The sequence below is a fragment of the Anas acuta genome, chromosome 1 (genome assembly GCF_963932015.1).
Source record: "Anas acuta chromosome 1, bAnaAcu1.1, whole genome shotgun sequence".
In the NCBI taxonomy this organism is placed as follows: Eukaryota; Metazoa; Chordata; class Aves; order Anseriformes; family Anatidae; genus Anas; species Anas acuta.
The window spans coordinates 68,635,892-68,654,437 of NC_088979.1; the positions used below are offsets into that span (position 1 = coordinate 68,635,892).

At 37.0% G+C, this 18,546-nt stretch overlaps 1 protein-coding gene across 2 annotated transcripts in view; it reads left to right on the forward strand.

The window, feature by feature from the left end:
• Positions 1 to 18,546, forward strand: part of GABRG3 (gamma-aminobutyric acid type A receptor subunit gamma3) — a 332,908-nt gene that overhangs the window by 166,416 nt on the left and 147,946 nt on the right. For both annotated transcript variants that reach the window (XM_068681349.1, XM_068681340.1), the window contains exon 4: positions 16,461 to 16,681. In XM_068681349.1, the coding sequence (XP_068537450.1) occupies positions 16,461 to 16,681 (221 nt within the window). The remainder of the gene's footprint in view (positions 1 to 16,460; positions 16,682 to 18,546) is intronic.

Below are 18,546 nucleotides of genomic sequence, written 5' to 3' on the forward strand. Positions count from 1 at the left end.
CGCAGATTGAATAACCTCTGAAATACCTGATGTGATGCAGTGCTCTTTGTGAAATTGTGTAACTCTTAAATGGATGGAAACTTATTTGGTCAAGTTCTTTTTTTCCTTTATCTCTGCCACGTGGCTAGGAATGTTGTGCTGAAGTCTTTCTGGGTTCTGCTGAAGTATAATTCTGAAAGAAAAGTCCTCCAGCCACAGTACATGTGAAGAAAATAATGCACTGGTCAGAAAAGATGGTTTTTTTTTTTTTTTTCACTCTGTAATAGAATGTGCAGATCAGAAAAGATGAGATATTTACTTTTGCCCAGTAGCTTAGGCTTTGGCACTTCAGAGCAATGATTACAAAGTCCTGTTTACTGCCTACTGAAAAAAATATCTACAGATTTTCTGGGAAATTTAGCCGCAAGAATCTAGAAAATTTCTAGCAAGAATGCACAAACTGTGATATGAGTGGGGTATTATTATTCTTATTATTTTAGTTTAGTTTAATTTAGTTTAGTTTTCTTTAGATCACATTTGGGGCAGATTCTCAGCATACAAAATCAAGTACGTTTTCTAACACAAAGCTACCCTTCTATGCAACTTCTGTGTTCTTGATCCAAGTCACAAGAATGTTTCTAAAGAGTTTTCAAGAACTTTGTAATTTTAAATAAGATGATGTTGCTATTATAACTTAATACTCAGAAATGGCTGTACTTTTTACTGAAATAAAAACAATAATTATGGAGTCATTCTGAGTCATTTACTTGATATTGATACTGCATTTGTAATATGTACTGAAAATAAATTTCTATAATGGGACAAGTCAGATACCCATACTGACTAGTGTCATTATAAACCTCACTTGCAAATACTAAAATGATTTTGATGTATAAACTCTTAGTCACATAATAGAACTATATTTCCTATTAAATTTCTCTAACGCGAACCTTGTTTTACTGTAAGATTTGGAATTTTTGGTGTTATATACTACTGTTCCTACTGTTTGTTATAATCCTTTCCTGATCCATTAATGTGTTGAGTACAAGTCACTTGGGTGTATATATGAAACTATTTCTGGCAGGAGTGAGGGCTTGCTTGTGATTAACAGATTCAATATTTAGGTCCCTAATAAGAATGGAGATGGTTCTTCAGGGTATTAATGTATTTCCAACGTAGATATCATTTGGGCAGCAGGTGCAATGCTTTGATCATTTACTTCCATTTGCTTGCTATTCATCTTGATCAGTTTAGGCTGTTTGCCATTTGATTACTTTATCTTTGATCTACTTAAGAATTCTCACCTGCTTAAATGCATTTGAATGTCACATCAGCTTTGTGTCTTTATTTCTATTGTCTTTACTTTTCTATGTAAGAAAGCTGACTGAACCACATCAAATATCAAGGCTTACTCAACTGGCTAGAATGACTTTTTATTTCAATCTTTGTTATGAAAAATAGATTTTTATGTATTATGGAAACTTTCAAGGGGTGGTGGAAAAGTACTGTTTTTTCTGCTACATTTCTTGGTCCATTGCAACGCTTGTCAAACTAAAATAAGAGGTCTTAAGAGTTGTGGCATTCATCCCAGGCTTAAGCATTTATCACCAGTCTCTTGTACTATAATCCATATGCTTGACTGCCTCCCTGTGTACTCGAACACTGGGCAAGTTCTGAGATTTGTTCCCATTTCTACATTTATAATGGCACTAATCTGAGTTCTGGGGTACCTAAATTAACTAAAAGTACATTTTATTTGAGAAGACATGCTTTGAATCACTGTCTTTTGCATAACCAGTAGTGCTCCTGTGAAACTGTGAAAGACAGGGCCAGACGGCACTTTCTTAGGCTGGGTTGCGGGACGCAGGAGGACAAAGCTTTATTGTGTTATTTTTTCTTTTAGACCCAGTATTGGCCTAATATGAAGTTCTCATCTCCTGTTGACTAGTTACCATCTAGTTACCATAGGGGTGTTCTAGTTACCATCTAGAACATCCTTCTTCTTCAGCCTGTGCCCAACAATATTCCATTCTGGGATGTGGGAGCTCAGGGTTAAAACCCCTTTGGCTATGGCCAGCTTACCTGTCACATCACTAACAAGGACTCTACTGACATTGTACTGACTTTGCTCCATGGCAAATTTTTAAGGAATTTAGGAAGACATTTAGGAAGTCTGAAGCATCTCAGCAAATTTCATAAGAACTGTCCGGGGTTATTCTCCTGAACTTCTGCTTCTAAACTTAGAAGCATGATTTAGGTACTTAAATATTTTGATGAATATTCACTCTCATCTAGATAAATATTGCCATGTTTTTGAAGAAGTTTACATTTTTGTCTTCAGCTGTCATGCCATTGTTAGTCTCCAGATCAATTGTCTTCAATTTTAGATGCATTTAGTTGTATTGCACTGAAAACTGTCCAGAGTTTGAATCAGGTAGAACCATTCCCATCTTTGCTGTTGTGATTGTTCAATCTCGTTAATCTCTGAAGAATTTCTAAACCTCTGTGTTGTAATAAAAACAAGATTAAATGAACCACAAATGAAGGTTCAGAATCTTTGGTTTACTATTTGATCACTCATTTCTCCCAGCCTGGTAATGCCACTTTTATTATGAAGGTCACTAAACTAAAATGAGCAAAGTTGCAGCAGGTGGTCATTATGCAATCCTGATGACTGTTCTTATGGATTTACAGAAAGACATAAACTGCATTAAGTTTTGCTCATTCCAATGACAGCTGGCTTATATGTATGTATTTATCTACTAGGACAGAAGGTTGCTTTTTAAGAAATGCATAATTAAAAATTCAGTAGTTCAATAGCTGTTTTCAAGAGTTCTTACATTCCTTAGTTCATTTTTTTTTTCATGCAATTATAGCCTCCAGAACAATTTCAACCATCTTTCTCATGGCTTTCATTCCACATTTTAAGAATGAGAAATATCTACTTAGAACAATCTGTGCTTTGGGTCCTTTGTTTTCATTCTTGCTGTTATCCTAGTAAATTAAAAAGTAAGGATTCATGCAGGGTTCCATTAGCAAAAAAACATGTCCACTTCTTTCATGTTGTTCACAATGAACTAGTTTTGGTATTGAAACTGCTATAATAACTTTTCCCTTTCGTAGGCAATTGGAATGTGTATTATGAATTGTTTCATGAAACACTTTTAAAGCAAAACTTCACAGCTGGGCATTATAAAATATGTTTTAGAGAATAACAGTGAGATAGCAAATTGCCATAGAAAATAGATCACTTTTTCCATACTGGGACAAGTTGTTGAATTAGAGCTGAGTTTTTAACTCCTGTCACATCAGCATCAAGTCTGGAACTGCTTAAGTGAAGAAAACAACATGAATGTGGATTGATAGTAAAAGTGGAAGCTATTGTTAGCCCTTAAACTTCCAGTTGCCTTCTTGCTGGACAACAGGTTATACATGTATGCCTCTTACAGTTCAGTTGTGGGATTGGTCATCAAAAATTTATCATATTCCTCTGGTGAAAGGAGCTTTAATAAGCTGGGAATGTTTGAAGCAGTTAAGAAAAAATCAGAAAACTTTGTGTTTGACAGCTTATGAAGTTGCAGTGGAAAATGTTCAAGGATGGAGAACCTTTAGCAGGATTCAGCAATAAATACCGTAAGATACTGAGCTTTATTTTCATATTCCTTTTGTTAAAATCAGGAAAAAGCAAAACAAAACAGAAATAAAAGTAACACTCTTATCAGTATAAGAAGAGTGCTCAGAAATGAAGGAAAGGCAGATCAAAGCCAAAATACATAGAGTTAGATAAATGTGGCTGGGTCAATATTATTGCTTCTCTTCTGCTGTTAAAATAATACAGGCAAAATTATACAGGCAAAGAGGCTGCACTAAAATTAATTACCAGTGACACTCACTGCTGTGCAAAGGATCGGCCTGAGTCTGTACACCACAGAAAGTGACATATGAGCATTATGTTGACCTTATGCCTTTCCCCTGTAGCATTTCCCTGAAGAAGTGCATCCAAATAAAACAAGCAACACCCCTGCAGCCTCTTCTGTCTGAGGTACACCGGTGCTCTCCCTACACCTCCCTGCATTACGTTTCCAGCAGCGCAGTGCTGAGGGAAGGTTAACCCAGGTAGGGTTGGGTGGGTGTCCAGCAGAGCTACGGAGAAACGCAGGGGTTGCAGAAGTGGGGCTGGTGTCAAGAGGTTACTATAGCAATGGGGAGGGGACCAGCAGAAGGGGGGCACAGATGGAAGTGTTTCCACAGCAAAGGATGGAGTGCCACTTGGGCTGGAGATGCTGCTGCTCTTACTTCTATTTCCCTGGTGGTGCCAGGGGGTTAGCTACAACGTGTAAGGTGCACCTACGCTATTGCCTGTGTGCGTTACTGACTTCATTTCTAGTTAGGCACTGGGACAGTACTAGAGATTAAGCTTTTTTATCACACAAGGTGCACTCATTTGAATCTCTTTTTATTAATGAGAGTATAACCAGTTCACAAGTAGTAGCAGAATCACTGCTTATTCTTTCAAATATGTTGTAAAATTACAATCCAGTATCAGTTAGTAATCCTGCAGTGCTAGCACAGATGCTGAGATAGGAAGCGAGTTTAAACTGTGGTAGGGAGTATGTTTATGATACACATCATTACTTGACGATATTTCAATTTTCCTAATGATCTTTGAAAGATAGATCTTACTATTTTTTCTTTAGGTGCTCCTTTTTTTTTTTTTTCTGATAATATCAGGTATTGAAAATTTCTGGTAAACTCCTTTTGAATTTCCCCAGCTGGGGAGTGATGGAGTTAGTGACTATAAGGGGAATGTGCTCATATGAAACTGAACAGCCCAGACTCCTGAAATTGCTGTCATTGAATGGCCCAGTGAATGGCAATCAGCCATCTGCTATTTCATCTGTTGTCACTTTTCTCCCCCCGGACTAGGGACAATGAAGAATTACCAATGTCAATAGCTGATTTAATATGAGACTCATATCAAAAAAAGAATGGACTGAAATCTAGGGGGAGCTGGAATTTGATCAAATTTAGCTTGGAATGTAGGGTCTTAAAGGGAGACAAAGCTATTCTGTGTATCAAGCCACCTAACACGATAGGGCATGGAAGGAATCCTGGCTGAGACCTGGCTGAGGGGAGCACAGGGATTACCTTGGAACAGCATGCAAGGACATTTTGGACATGAATCAAAAAAAAAAAAAAAAAAAAAAAAAAAAAAGAGCCCCAAAGGTGGAGACACTGAAGAGACATGGAGACAATGAAATGTCTCCATGCCTGCTGTGTTATGAAGGTGAAGCCTGAAGCCATTTCCCTTCCTTATTTGACTGAAGATCTAAGCTCTGATAACTGGAGTGCCCTCTGTTTGGAGATGTGGAAAGGCTAGGCTCAGCCTGCTAAAGGTAGCCAGCATAATCTCACAGGCTATGTATTTTGGCTGTGGAGCCTCAGCTCTGAGCATGCCCCCCAGCAAGGCAGAAGCAGAGGGGTCTGGTTCTGCCAAAGCCAACAGTGCAAAGGAGTGAAGACTTGTGCCAGCTCCTTAGGAGGCTGAGAGCAAGCACAAAGCACTTTAGCTCAGCTGAGGCACATTGCAGAGTGTCTCTCCATGTCTCTGTGGCAAAACAGTCTTGTTCTCAGTTTTAAAGTGGTTATACAAGTGCATTTCCCTCAAATGCCAATGAGAGCTTTTACAAATGTGCTTTCTCTAGCATATTGAGTGCTGTTGGCTTTTTTGTGCATCTTTTTGTTGGATGCCAATAGCACCTATTCAAATATTGCTGGGGATGTAGGATATAACTCCCTCTGTCACTATTATTTAGCTTATTTTCCTGATTTCTGTCATCCTTTTAGATTCTATCTATGTTGCAATTAATTTAGGCTTTGTGCCCAGGGTATGTCTATTTGTGTGAATATAAGATGGCCAGGGATTAATACTTGTCCCCAGGACTCAGTGGCACTGGCTGGAGTATGTCTAGATTTTTAGTGTGAGCTGAACCTGTGGGAGATTTGCCTGGGAAGGAATAAGGCAAGAAAGTCAGCTGGCAATGAAGCTGGTGAATGACAAGGAGCGCAATGCTTGAGCTATGTCTGCAGTCCCCCTGTGTTCAGCTGTGTGGGTGTAATCACTGTGTTAGTGCTGTCTTTGAGGAAAGTCCAACAAATGCAGAACTGTATGTATTTATTTATTTTTACCCTTGAAAATGTTTGGTAAATGGGATTTCCAGCAGGAGGGGTTTTGAAGGACTGGATTTTTAAATCCTTGTTGAGCTCTAGCTTTCCTGCACAGCCCTGGAGGAAATACTGATGTCCTCACTATCTCAGCTTCTGAAAAAGAAAATGAAGTTTATAATTTTATTTACCTAATGAGGGTGTCATAAGGATGAGTGAGTACCATTCTGTGAAACATGGCTACTGTAGTAGAGCAGTGTGTGGGTTCTCAAGCCTCAGGAGATACCCTAATAATGACAGTGAAGGGGGACAGTTCGAACAGGAATTTCTCCAACTGTTTATGCCACCTTCCTCCTTACAAAGTGCTTCTTACCATCTCTTCTCTCACTCCCAATTCTGCATGAGACCTTCACTGTACCTGATCCTTCAGGCTGAGATGGATGTCTTTTCACCCCTACCCTGTCTTCTGTTTCGTTACAGCTGTTCTTCTTTATATGCATACAAATACATGTATTAGGGTAACCTCCTCTTTTCTATTTTGCCAATGGCATAAAAGATGTTTCAAAATGCTCTTCCACTTTTTTGGCCAACAGGCTTTCTCGCCGTCTTTAAAACAAACTCTTTTTTTTTAATACAGAGATTATTTGCATAAGGTATTATTATCTGCAATCTCTGAAAGTGCATTTATTTTCAGGAAGAGGGAAGTTTAGCTTCTGTTTTGAATAAGCTAACACTCCAAAAGGTATGCTTATAAAGTTGATTAGTCTTTTATAATAGATGAAAAATACTGAGTATCATTATAATTTGTTTTATGATTTTTTTTTTCAGATATCAAATATTCTTAGGAGACCTTAATAGTGTATTTTATTATATTAAGTACAGTCATTAACATACGTTCACAGAATTCATGTTTTCTTTCTTTTTTTTTTCTTTTTTTTTTTTCTGTTCAGTGATTATTCATTTTTATTTCTTTACTATTTCTACAGAAGTTAAGCTTGTCCTCGTGCATCTATCTTACTAAAATCACAAGTTAGTTCACAAGAAACCTTGGTTTCTTACCACATGGAATGAAACTTCCAGAGACCCTCCCCAATCTCTCCTCTAAGTAAATCCCGAACTGTTTGCTGTCTTTGTAAAACTTAAATTACAGGTCAGAGTGGCCACTGTACTTTCTTTGTCAATGCCAACAACATTTTTTCTTCAAGCAACAGTCTCTTTAGGAGTGACTATTCTGATCGCCATTTTGAATTATATTGACAACATACAGTGACAAAAACTCTGCCCTTTGCCACATATCCCCCCACCTCTATTTCCCCTGTGCCTTCTTTGCATATTTTGGGCATCCCTTTTTCTAAAGGGGCCAAGTTTATGTACAGATAGTTACGGGTTATCAAGGCAGAGTTTATCATCAGGCCCTGCCTGAATCAGGTTATGAACTCTATCCCTCTTCACACACCCTGTGTTAAGTGCAGTTGTGAAGTGGTGATAGCAATCAGGATGTCTTTGGTGGTGTTCTAAAAGAAAACATATTCAACAGACAAGTCCCAAAAGAAATGGTAGGCAGCAATATTCAACAAGAATGGCTGGTCTTCCATCAAAAGGAATGGGTAAAGAATAGCAGATCTACATTTGGTTTTCTAAAATAAGCAGTATTTGTTCTAATTTCATGCTTTGTTTCTGATTGTGGCATGGTTGATTGAACGAGAAGAGATAATTCATCAGTGCAGAATAAAGAGGAAGCATGGAGGTATCTATGGGAATATGCTATGGCAAACATCTCCTGGCCTTCCTTCTACCAAGTGTCAAAAGTTGTCTGGAATAAAGAAGACTGGAGCTAGCCTCCGAGGAGCCAAAATAGGTTCAGTGACACAGATAAATGTTTCCTCAGGGAGAGGAAATGCGACATGATTTTTCTTAATTGCATGTTTTGTTTTTAGCGTGAGGTTAGCTATCTGTTGCCTCATAGAACAGCAAAAAAATCAATGAAATAATCTCCTAACACAGCCAGAAGGCAGAACTACAGTGAAGAAGATGCGCTTCCGTCCTCCCTGCTCTAAGATGCCTGTTGAAGTTACAATGAGAAGAGCTTTTATTTATTTATTTATTGACTCAAAGTGTTCAGCTGATGATTGTATCTGCTTCTAGAAATTTTTTGCCAGTGTTAACCTAAATAGCACTGGTGGCAATCTCAAAGTTGACTTTTTCTTTCCTTTGTATTTTCTCCATGTAACAATCATGCTTGTAGCTTTATGAAAGTGTTAAACCAAATTCTCCCGAAGGAGCAAGTTATTAAAAGTATTTCTAAACAAAAAACAGTTTGGAAAGTTCTTGGAAATACATATTTTAATGCCACTGAAAATTTAATCATCCAGTATTTTTGTCTGTATATTTATTTTGGAGGTGTTTTAAAGGTATTGCCTCAATGATGCTAAGGAAGATAAACTCATCAAGAGAAGAAAAAAGCTCAGAAGTAGGGAAATGTTTCTTGAGCTCTTCCACCTCTCGGAGCCTACAAATAATAGCAGCAGAAGTGGGAGGTGGAGCAGGAGCATGGAGAATTGAAACAGAGCAGATTGCAGAAGAATGGGAAGATGAGCCATAAAGTCCCATCCCTGAGGCCCTGAAATCCATTATTGTGGGTCATGTGAAGCAAATCCCTGAAATTCAGCTCCTGAACAACCTCTGAGAACATGATAGCTCTGCACTGGCAGAGCTACTTCAGGCCAAGTTTGTGGCAGCCGTTATGGTGGGCTCCACTCCCCCTAAGCCATGCGGAAAGCTAGGTGAACTTTCAGGATGTGTCTGATAAAGGTTGTCCTCACAGAAGGCTTGTGTGGGTCCTGTTGATACAAAAAGGGTTTTGCATACACACTGCCAATGAAATGCGCTATTTATTTTACCATGTCTTCTCCAGCAGATTTATTTCTTCCCGCATTATACATTAAAATGGAAAAAAAAAAAAAAAAAAAAAAAAAAAAAGGCTTTATGGTTCAAAATGACTTCACTGGAAAGTGTTAGGCTCTCCCAACACCTTCAGTTCCTTTCCACAGCATATCTGAGAGTTTGTTACAAATTTTTTGAAAGTAGAATGCAAGTTGCACTCGTGATTCAAAAACAAATACTGAGGTAACATTTTAAGCCTTACAGGTCTCTCCTGGAGTTGCCATGATTCCTGGCTTTTTATAATGTCTGTACAGTGCAATCTGGGAAACAAACAGCATACATCATGCAGCAATTGCTGTGGGAGTATTTATTTCCACCAAGATAAAATCTAGCCATGAGCACAGCCTGTTCCCTTTCAAATGATCAAAAGCCGATTCCAAAGGCTTTCCACCCAAACAGATGACAATTCTCTCCTTCTTGTGGTCTGTTTATCCAGGGTAAGATATCACAAATCAGGGAAGTTGAAGGTGGGCTGTGCACCTTGTAATTACTCTTGGTATTTTGAAATCAGGTGTGTGAATCTTCTGGTTCAGGAAAAAGAAACCACTCTTTTCTTATTTCAGGGAGCATTTCTTCTTTCTTTTATTTGTCACACAACTCAAGAGGAGACTGAATCAGTCAGACAGCCCTTTGCAGGGTAATCTTTGGCAATTCAGTTGTTGATTAAACTTATACCTTTCAGCAGTGAGCTTGGCTGGAAAAAAAATATTCTTTCATTGAAAATGGACTTCTTCAAGTGCACCATATTGCAGACTAAACAAGCAGATATTATAAATGTCTCTTCAATTTCTGGGACATTTCTTATAAAACAAAGTATCTCAAAACCTTATTTTTGTACTTTTAGTCTGAGCGTGGCAAGGGCATGTAGAAATAACATTTCTGGGAGTGTTTAGTGTGTGCTGTGGCTAAATATAAGAAGAGGGAAACTCCCACCCTTCAAAGATTTTCCTCTACTGAGAGGGTGGTGTAATGTGTTGGGAGGACAAGAGAGCCACGTTGTTGAATGAGAAAGAAACAAATTTCTGATGAAGACAAGGACTCAGTGAGGGGTTCAGAGAACTGAGGCTGAAAATGACCTTGAATCATAAACCCGGGCTACAGCTGTGAAGGATCTGACCAGGCTGATGTAAATAAGTAGAAATGACAGACAAAAGTTACAGGCAGTTGCTGTCATAGGAGACTGAATTTAGACTGGTTTGTCTTCCGCTTCTAAAGGGCAAACTACAAAGTTTCTTCTGTTTGAGCTGTGAAGTTTCCTCTCATTTCTCTCCTGCTTCCCTGAACAAACCTGTCTGTAATTTTCTGTAATATTATTTATATTGTTTGAATTTTAAGGATGCTACTTTTTTTTCTTTTTTTTTTTTTTTTTGGCATACTTCAACAAAATGGTTTGTAATAAAATGTAAAAGGGAACTTATTTATTTCCAGAACAGTTAAAGACTTACAATCAGGATCACCCACTTTGGTGCAGTCAACCTTTTTTTTTGTAATTAAAGGTGATTTTATCCTTTACACAGTTTATTGGTCTAATTTCAAGTTTATGGGAGCAGCATCTGCAGTGGTTTGAATTATTACATAAGGGATGCGGACGGCACGGAATGGTCATAATCTACATTGGACTCTAATTATTTAGGTATTTTTAGTTGATTGTGTACCAGTCTCATAGAAATCCCAGTAACAGCTTTAATCAGGTAGTCTTACTCCATCAACAAAATAAACAGTCTCAACAATGAAAAAAAAATTGTGGAAGAATTGGAGAAAATACTCTGAAAAGATCAGGAAAATAGCAATAGCTGTGAAGCCTAGAGGTGTCATATAATGTGGGCAAATAGTGTCTTGTGGTGGTGCTGTTTTGTCTGATAGGCAATAATAAGAATCTGGAAAGCATCATGCAGGAAATTCTTGCATGTCTTCCAAGAACAGGACTCTCGATGTTGTCATTGCTGTTATTGTTGCTGTAAGGAATTGTGAAAACACAGAAAATGAGAAGGCTGCAGCAGAAGCAACAAAGGCATACCATACTATTATCTATAGTCATTCAAATAGATCACCCAACTGTGACAGTCAATTAAATAGTATTTTCCAGGATTAACCCACAGCTAAAATGATATATCATGGTTGGAGAAAAGCTTCCTGTATTGCCAACACATGTTAACTCCTCTTTTGACTGAGAAAACAATTGAAGACCTGGTTGTAAACAGTGTATTTTTCTCTGTGACTACAGATGCCTCAAGGCACAGCACTTTCAAGGTGTTTCCAATCATTAGTCATTATGCACAGTTGGAGGGCAGATAATTCACTGCTGGCTTGATTTTTAAGGTACTAATGAAACCATACTAAGAATATTTAAAAATGTGAAAAATATGCTAAAATCAAGTAGAATGAACCCTATGAGTCATTATTTGCAGGTGATGATACTGGTGTTACCTCTTGGTTATGTCCTTCTGCCCATAAATCAATAGAAAGAAATAAAAATTGTCTCTAGCTTATCTAGCTTACTGTTCTGTTCATAATCATAAAGCAAGCAAGCAAGCAAACAAACAAACAAACAAACAAAAACTCTAATTAAATCATCATTTTATTTGCGGCAAAAAAATTAAAAAAAATCAGTCACTTTTTCTCATTATCTGAAGACATTTTTCTCAGCAAAAGTTTCAGATCTAAAGGAGTGCTTATAAAATTTGAATGGAAATAAATGTTCTCCATGAGACTATTACTTGCTGCAGTATAGGTGCAAGGCTCATAATATGTTTTCCTGGATTTGGGTGTTACTTCTGGAAGTTAAGTGAGTGTTGTAAAACACCAATTCTAAAGTTTTCTTTATAAAGATAATTTGCTGGAGGTGCTAGAGTTTCTCAGTGACAGAACGTTACTTACATTGCTTTCAGATTGTACTGAATATTTCTAAATAAGTCTTAAAAGTAGAACTGACTTTTTACATCATGGCAAGTATAAGATAATGTAGTCACCTAAGGTTAAACTGAAAAAAAAAAAAAGAAAAAGAAAAAGAAAAAGAAAAAGAAAAACAATTGATTACAGTTTCTTTGGTCATAAGCTAGTCATCATGGGGGAAAATAAAAAAATAAAAATAAAAAATAAAAAAACAGATATTTTACTCAGCTACGCATTAGCTGCTAGATATGAAACTTTGTATTTTGAGATGATCTAACAAAATTAATGGATTTAATTTTACTGAAAATTGTTAGACTTTCCAGAAGCAATAAAAATTATTGAAAATATAAAATTTCTTTAAAAAGGTCTGATGATGTGAATGTAGAGATTCAACTGAGTATTCGTGTGTATCAGTAGGCTTCTTTTGGGAAACATTCTCATGTTTTAGTTTCACCTACTTGCTCTTTCAATTTCTTAAATTCATTTCATTTACCATGTTGTGAACACAACACAGGGAAAAAATGTTTCCCTTATGTAATCAGATTTGGGAAGATTGTAAAACCCTGCTGCAAACAGATTCCATTTTGATGGACTTTACAAGCATAAGAAATTTAAATTATAAATGTAACATTCTCTGTGAAATTATTTTTAAAAGCCAAACATAATGACATCTAATAAAGTTGATAAAGTATTTTTCTATCAATGCCTTCAAGTTTATAATTGAATTTGGTATCAGAGAACTTTTATATTATTTCAGAAATACGTGCTATACTGAAGAAAACAATATTTCCCTAGAATTTCCCTTCCTGTTAACAAGTAGACCTATTTTTCCCCATATAGTTGTCCCTTATGTCTTCTCAACAACAAGATCTTTTCAGAAGTGTGTCTGTGGTGAAGCATAGCTACAATTAACATATCCAGATACAGTGTATACATGGTATAAGCAAAAAAATAATAATAATAAAAAAATCTTAAGTTGGTACTGGTAGCATGGCAAGATAGATGCTTGTAGAATAAGGAAACATTTTTGAGAATGTTGTTTCACCTTTCTGCAGTTGAGAAGCCCTATTGAAAATGTATTATTATTATCAATTTCTTCCAGTGTTCATTGTAATAATCAGTGGTTGCTGCCAAAGATTAAACAGGAAAAGAAAGAAGCAGAAGGGTATTAGCAACACTTCTGGTGTGGTGGCAGACAAGCACATAAAGAACATTATTAGAGCTGTAGGATGTTGCTTCATCTGAAGCATCCTTCCACTGAAACCCAGACTTGCCTGAACATTCTTAAAAGCAACCATCACCTTTCCTAAAGGTTTTTCTTTGAATATAGGCATTCATCTAAATGGCAGCTATTAGCTAGCAAAGGAAGAGCATTCTTTTGTTGTATTATATTGTATTGGCCTGTATGTGGGAACAACATAGAAACCTTTCTTCTGGCTGATTCTTGTTGGATGCTGTGTGTTGGAGATCACTGTACTAGCTTTGTGCAAAGCAGTGTATGCAAGCTTTTGACTTCACTAGGAATTGAGTATCTGTTTTCAGTGAAGATAAAGGTAATTTTGCTGAAGTGTGCCCAGCAACTAGCTCCATTAGAAGTGAAGAACTGAGTGCCAGTGTCTAGAAACTGACCTCGGTCTCTTCCTTGTAGAGTCAATATCACCCCATTATCTGCTTGGTTGAAAACTGAAGCAATTACAAAGAGTAATGTAAAGGATGTACTGATCTAACATCTGCTCCTAAAAAGGATTAATGTAGAGAATATAAAACATGAAACTGAAATTCAGATATTAAATGGAAATGTGTGCTTTTTTGTACTGAGAAAATTTGTCTTGTAGGGACAAATTTTTGTACATTCTGAACTAAGCATTGTAAATATTTTAAATAAAAAATAGGGATAAAATGTCGACAAAATAAATGCATCTGATTTCAAGTTTTCATCAGCTTTCCTTTTTGAATTATTATTTTGCTTTTTATGACCAAGGTTTGTAAGAAGAAAAGTGTATTGCTAACAAAATAAATGCCTAAATACTTCAGAAAATCTGTGAACCATTTAATCAGAGCCAAAACATTTTTATTAATGTGCAGAGCTACAGTATCCCATGGGAGAGATATTTTGATGAATGATCATTTCTGAGGTGTTTTAATTGCAATAATAAGTGAAGGAAAAGCAAAGTGGGAGTTGGACAGTGGTGTTAGCATGGTCCTGCTAATGTAATCTGTTTCTCAGCCAGAGTAGTCTACTTGGCTAGAAACCATACTGATGCATCTACGCTGTTTCTGGTGCCCACTGTGCTCAGATCTAGCTGCAGTACCTTTCAAGACATAGTACTACATAGCTCAGGAGCTTTTTTCCTTTGGTATGGGAGAAATGCTAAATATTATAAATCCTAAAATCCTAAATATCATCACATATGTACAATCTACCAGAAGGGAATTATGACTAACCCTATATTTAGTAAACATTTGAGAGCCAAAATAAAGCATTCATATAAAATAACCTCAAATATGAATATCATGCAAAATCTCGTCCTGTGAAAAGACAGAACTGTCATTAGCCAGCTGTATACAAATGGTCTTTGGTTCTATAAATACTGATTCTCACATGTGAACTAAAAAAAGCAACTCTACTCACTCAGCATTTGGAGAAACCTATAGACATGTCTGGCATATGCTTTTCTATAGAAGCAGAATATGCCAAACTAACTCTTGTCACTGGACTTTCAAGGATAAAATAATAGAGTTCATTGTAATAAAACAAGATCAGCTCTCTGGGTAGCAATAACAGTGTGTTGTGTACAATACATTGCAGCCTTTAAGTGTCTGAAGATGTGTAACTGTGATCATCAAGATGAAAGAAGAGTCTCTTCAGATTCAAATCTGTCCACTTCCCTAAGAAAATCAGGTTAATACAATGAAAAACAGCAATGAGATAGGCTACAAAGAAACATGGTCCTTAATCCATTTGGTGGCTTGGCTTTTATTCCTAAGGTGATCTATTATTTAATACTTGGATACATGCTAGCACTGCTAGTATTGATCCCCTATTGATCATTTGCCATTTAGAGATGAGAGGCCGAGAGCATGTTTTGGATTAGTATTACAGTGTCAGTGAGTTAGGTTTACTGGTGTTACAGCATCATCTCTAAGAGGACGGCCTGCTAAAAATTTAATAGTGCAGCAGAACCAGATGGCTCTTAACAAAAATGCTGTCCTCAGTTCAGACTACAAGCTCCTCTAACAATCTATAAATAAAACAATATAGAATACTGTTGGTATAATAGCGTTTCTTTTTACACACTCCCTTTTAAAAGGGAAGTTTAGGAAGAGACAAAGAGAAAAAGAAATGCAATAAAAGCAGTTCAGAGCAGTCAAAAGCAAAGGCATACTAGAGAGCCTAAATTCTCCAGAGCCTAAATTCTCCTTTGTTTAGATATACCAAGAGTGCATGTACCAGGTGATTTAAGGAGCTTGCTTCCTCTGGTGTAGCTCAGCCTCTGCATTAGCCTGTGTTGTAGGGCACACACTTTGCGTCATATGAGCAAATGCCACCACTGTTGTGGATGCAACCTGTACTGCAGCACTGAGAGGGTCTTAACGTGATCAGATGTCTTCACAGGATTTGCAGATAAAGCAGTCTGGAAGGATGGTGAGGAAATGGGACTAATGCAAATGTGAGCTGTTCTGTCTTCAAATGACTGCAGGTCACAATGCAAAACTGTTTTTAACACAGTTTCTTCCACGGAGTATTAAATGCATATATCAGTGTGTTGATGTATTCAGCTATATAGTTCTATCTGTATGTCTGTGTGTATTTTAATTTCTGCATTGTTATACCTACTATGACTGCTTACCTACAGTAACAAAAAATTAAAAGGGGAGTGAAAGAAAGAATGAGATTCATTTAAGCTATGATATTCATCTGTTCAGGGCAGAAAGTTAGTGACTGAACATCTCTTAGCATTTGAGGGTCTTTAAGGAAGCACAAACATGCCTTTTCAATTCTGCTGCAAGAGTAGTTAAACAGTTGGTAACAAACAGAATAATTAATTTATTGAATTCACACACACACACACACACAACACACACACATACACACAAAAGGCATTGCAAAAGTCAGAGGAATTTATAATTCCCCAGTTTACCTGTGCTGTTCTTGTTCATTTTTCACACCTCTTTCATCATTCTGCCCTATGACAAAGAAGTCTGTACAAATTGTATCTTGTAGCTATAAATTTTTAGAGAAAATGGAAAAGAATGAGCTAGTGCAGAAATTACTACAGCATAAGACAAAAGTAAGAGAGGTTGTTTTGCTTGTTTTCTAAAGAAAAAAAAAAAAAAAGCTCACAATAAATAAGAAAACACAGCTCCCTTAGCCTGAATGTGCCTTGCTACTTTATGTCCAGATAAACCTTTACTCTAGGTCAAACAGTAATGAGAAGTGTGGAACTGATTTCAATTTGCATATCATGCTTTCATTGCAGGAATATCAAATTGATATATTTTTTGCCCAGACGTGGACAGACAGTCGTCTTCGCTTCAACAGCACCATGAAAATACTGACTCTGAACAGCAACATGGTTGGGTTGATCTGGATTCCAGACACGATATTTCGGAACTCCAAGACGGCAGAAGCTCACTGGATCACCACCCCCAACCAGCTCCTCCGGATATGGAACGATGGCAAGATCCTGTACACCCTCAGGTGAGCAGTCAGAGCACTGGGTGAAAGCTTCTCACACTATTAGCTCCAAAGTAATTTTCAGCATTCTTCCTGTTCTGCTCTGCTGTTTTCTGCCTGATGCTTACCTGACCTTTCTTGATAAAACAGTGAAATATTCAGGTGTAAGCACTGCAGTTTAGAAGCAAAGTCTTGTCTCTTAAAAATGAGACTCTAAGTACTGGAAACAGGTCTGTGTAAATTATAGAAGTAATTTTTTTCAGGGTTTGTAAAAAAATCAGGAGCATGCAGTCCATAAAATCTGCCAGAAACCTTTCTGATCAGAGTTAGATGCAGGACTCGATAAAATATTTCTAAATTCATGCTAATGCCAATACTTGATTCTTCAAATAAGTCACGCTGAAAGATAGTCTGTCACATCTCATCACAAGGGTGAATTGCTGGAGGAAAGGCTTTTAGAATTTTTCTAATCTTCGTGATACCATCGACTGTATGGTATTAGAAATACTGTATATATTTGCATGAAAAGAGCCTGTGGAAATCAAAATGTTTACTTACAGAAGAGATGAATTGTTCAGAAGGGAGTTCTGCCATGAGCCAGACTCCACGAGGCAAACTTTTTCAGAAGCATCTTTCATGCTACGTTTTCTGCACTGATTGTGTTTAGCCTTCTCAGAGCAACAGCATATTCTGGTCATACCTGCAACTGCAGTTGGGCTCCAATGGCAAGTCTTTGTCAAATAGTGAAATTTATGTCAGTGAAATGTCAAGTAATGAATTAAACAATTGAAAATGCTATTGACATTTTTAGTGCACTTCCCTTCTTAGGCTTGCTTCTCAGTGACAGAACCCTTGCTTACTTCAGTAGCCTTTAGCTAAAGACCTTGGTGCTTAAATTGACAGCTGTAATCACCTATTGTGTTTTTGCTTGTTTGGTTTGTTTGTCTGTTTGTTTTGTAGTCTTATTTCAGTTTTCAGGGCAAGTTGCATATCTCCCTAATGATTGTTAGACTTACATACTTATTTAAAAATCTATTTGACACATAGACTGCAAAATTTACCCAAACCAGCTAAAAATGGATTACTATTTGACCAAGTTTGAATGGGCTGTGAAAGCTGTTCTGAATCCTTTTCTACACTCATGCCAGCCTCCTTTTTCTCATGGGAGAGGCTGTTAGAATGACCATTGCTCACAGATAACACTCTTTAATTCAGAAACAACTAATTTGTTTGACTTAGGTGACCACACAGAATCGGTATGGCATGGGAGTGATAATTATTGCATATCTAGCTTCTGTGATGTGTTGATAAACATTCTGTATTCAGGAGAAAGTACAATTCTGTGCACAAGGTTCAGTCTTGCTCTTTGCCTCTCTCTCTTCTTGCCTGCCTACTCCTGCTTTAACACCCCAGATCCTCTTCTAACATCAACACAAAGTTCCTTATAAATGACCTTCTCCAGGACACGGAGGTTTTTTCATCCCATCCTAAATTAGATACGCAGACCTTAGCCAATTCATTTTGTTAGATTTTGAGTATTAAAACCAAAACAAAACCACCACCAACAACAAAAACCATGCCTCACACTTGCTACATAAATTCAGACATGCAGTTAATGTAGCATCTGTTTACTGAAAAACACTAGACAATAAACTAGAATTTAAGGCAATCTACTATTACTATAAATTCACTTTGTAATCTTTCATAATAAAATTTACCTGTTTATAATAGTTGTTTTTATATCAAGTCCATTCATAATGTCCTTTGGGCTAGGATATCACAAAAAAAAACTTTTCAAATGGGGCTGAAGACCTTTCTGCTGATTTGTGTTTACAACATCTGTACAGCTGAGACTGGTATACAGAGTTTTTATACATTTTTAAGAGACA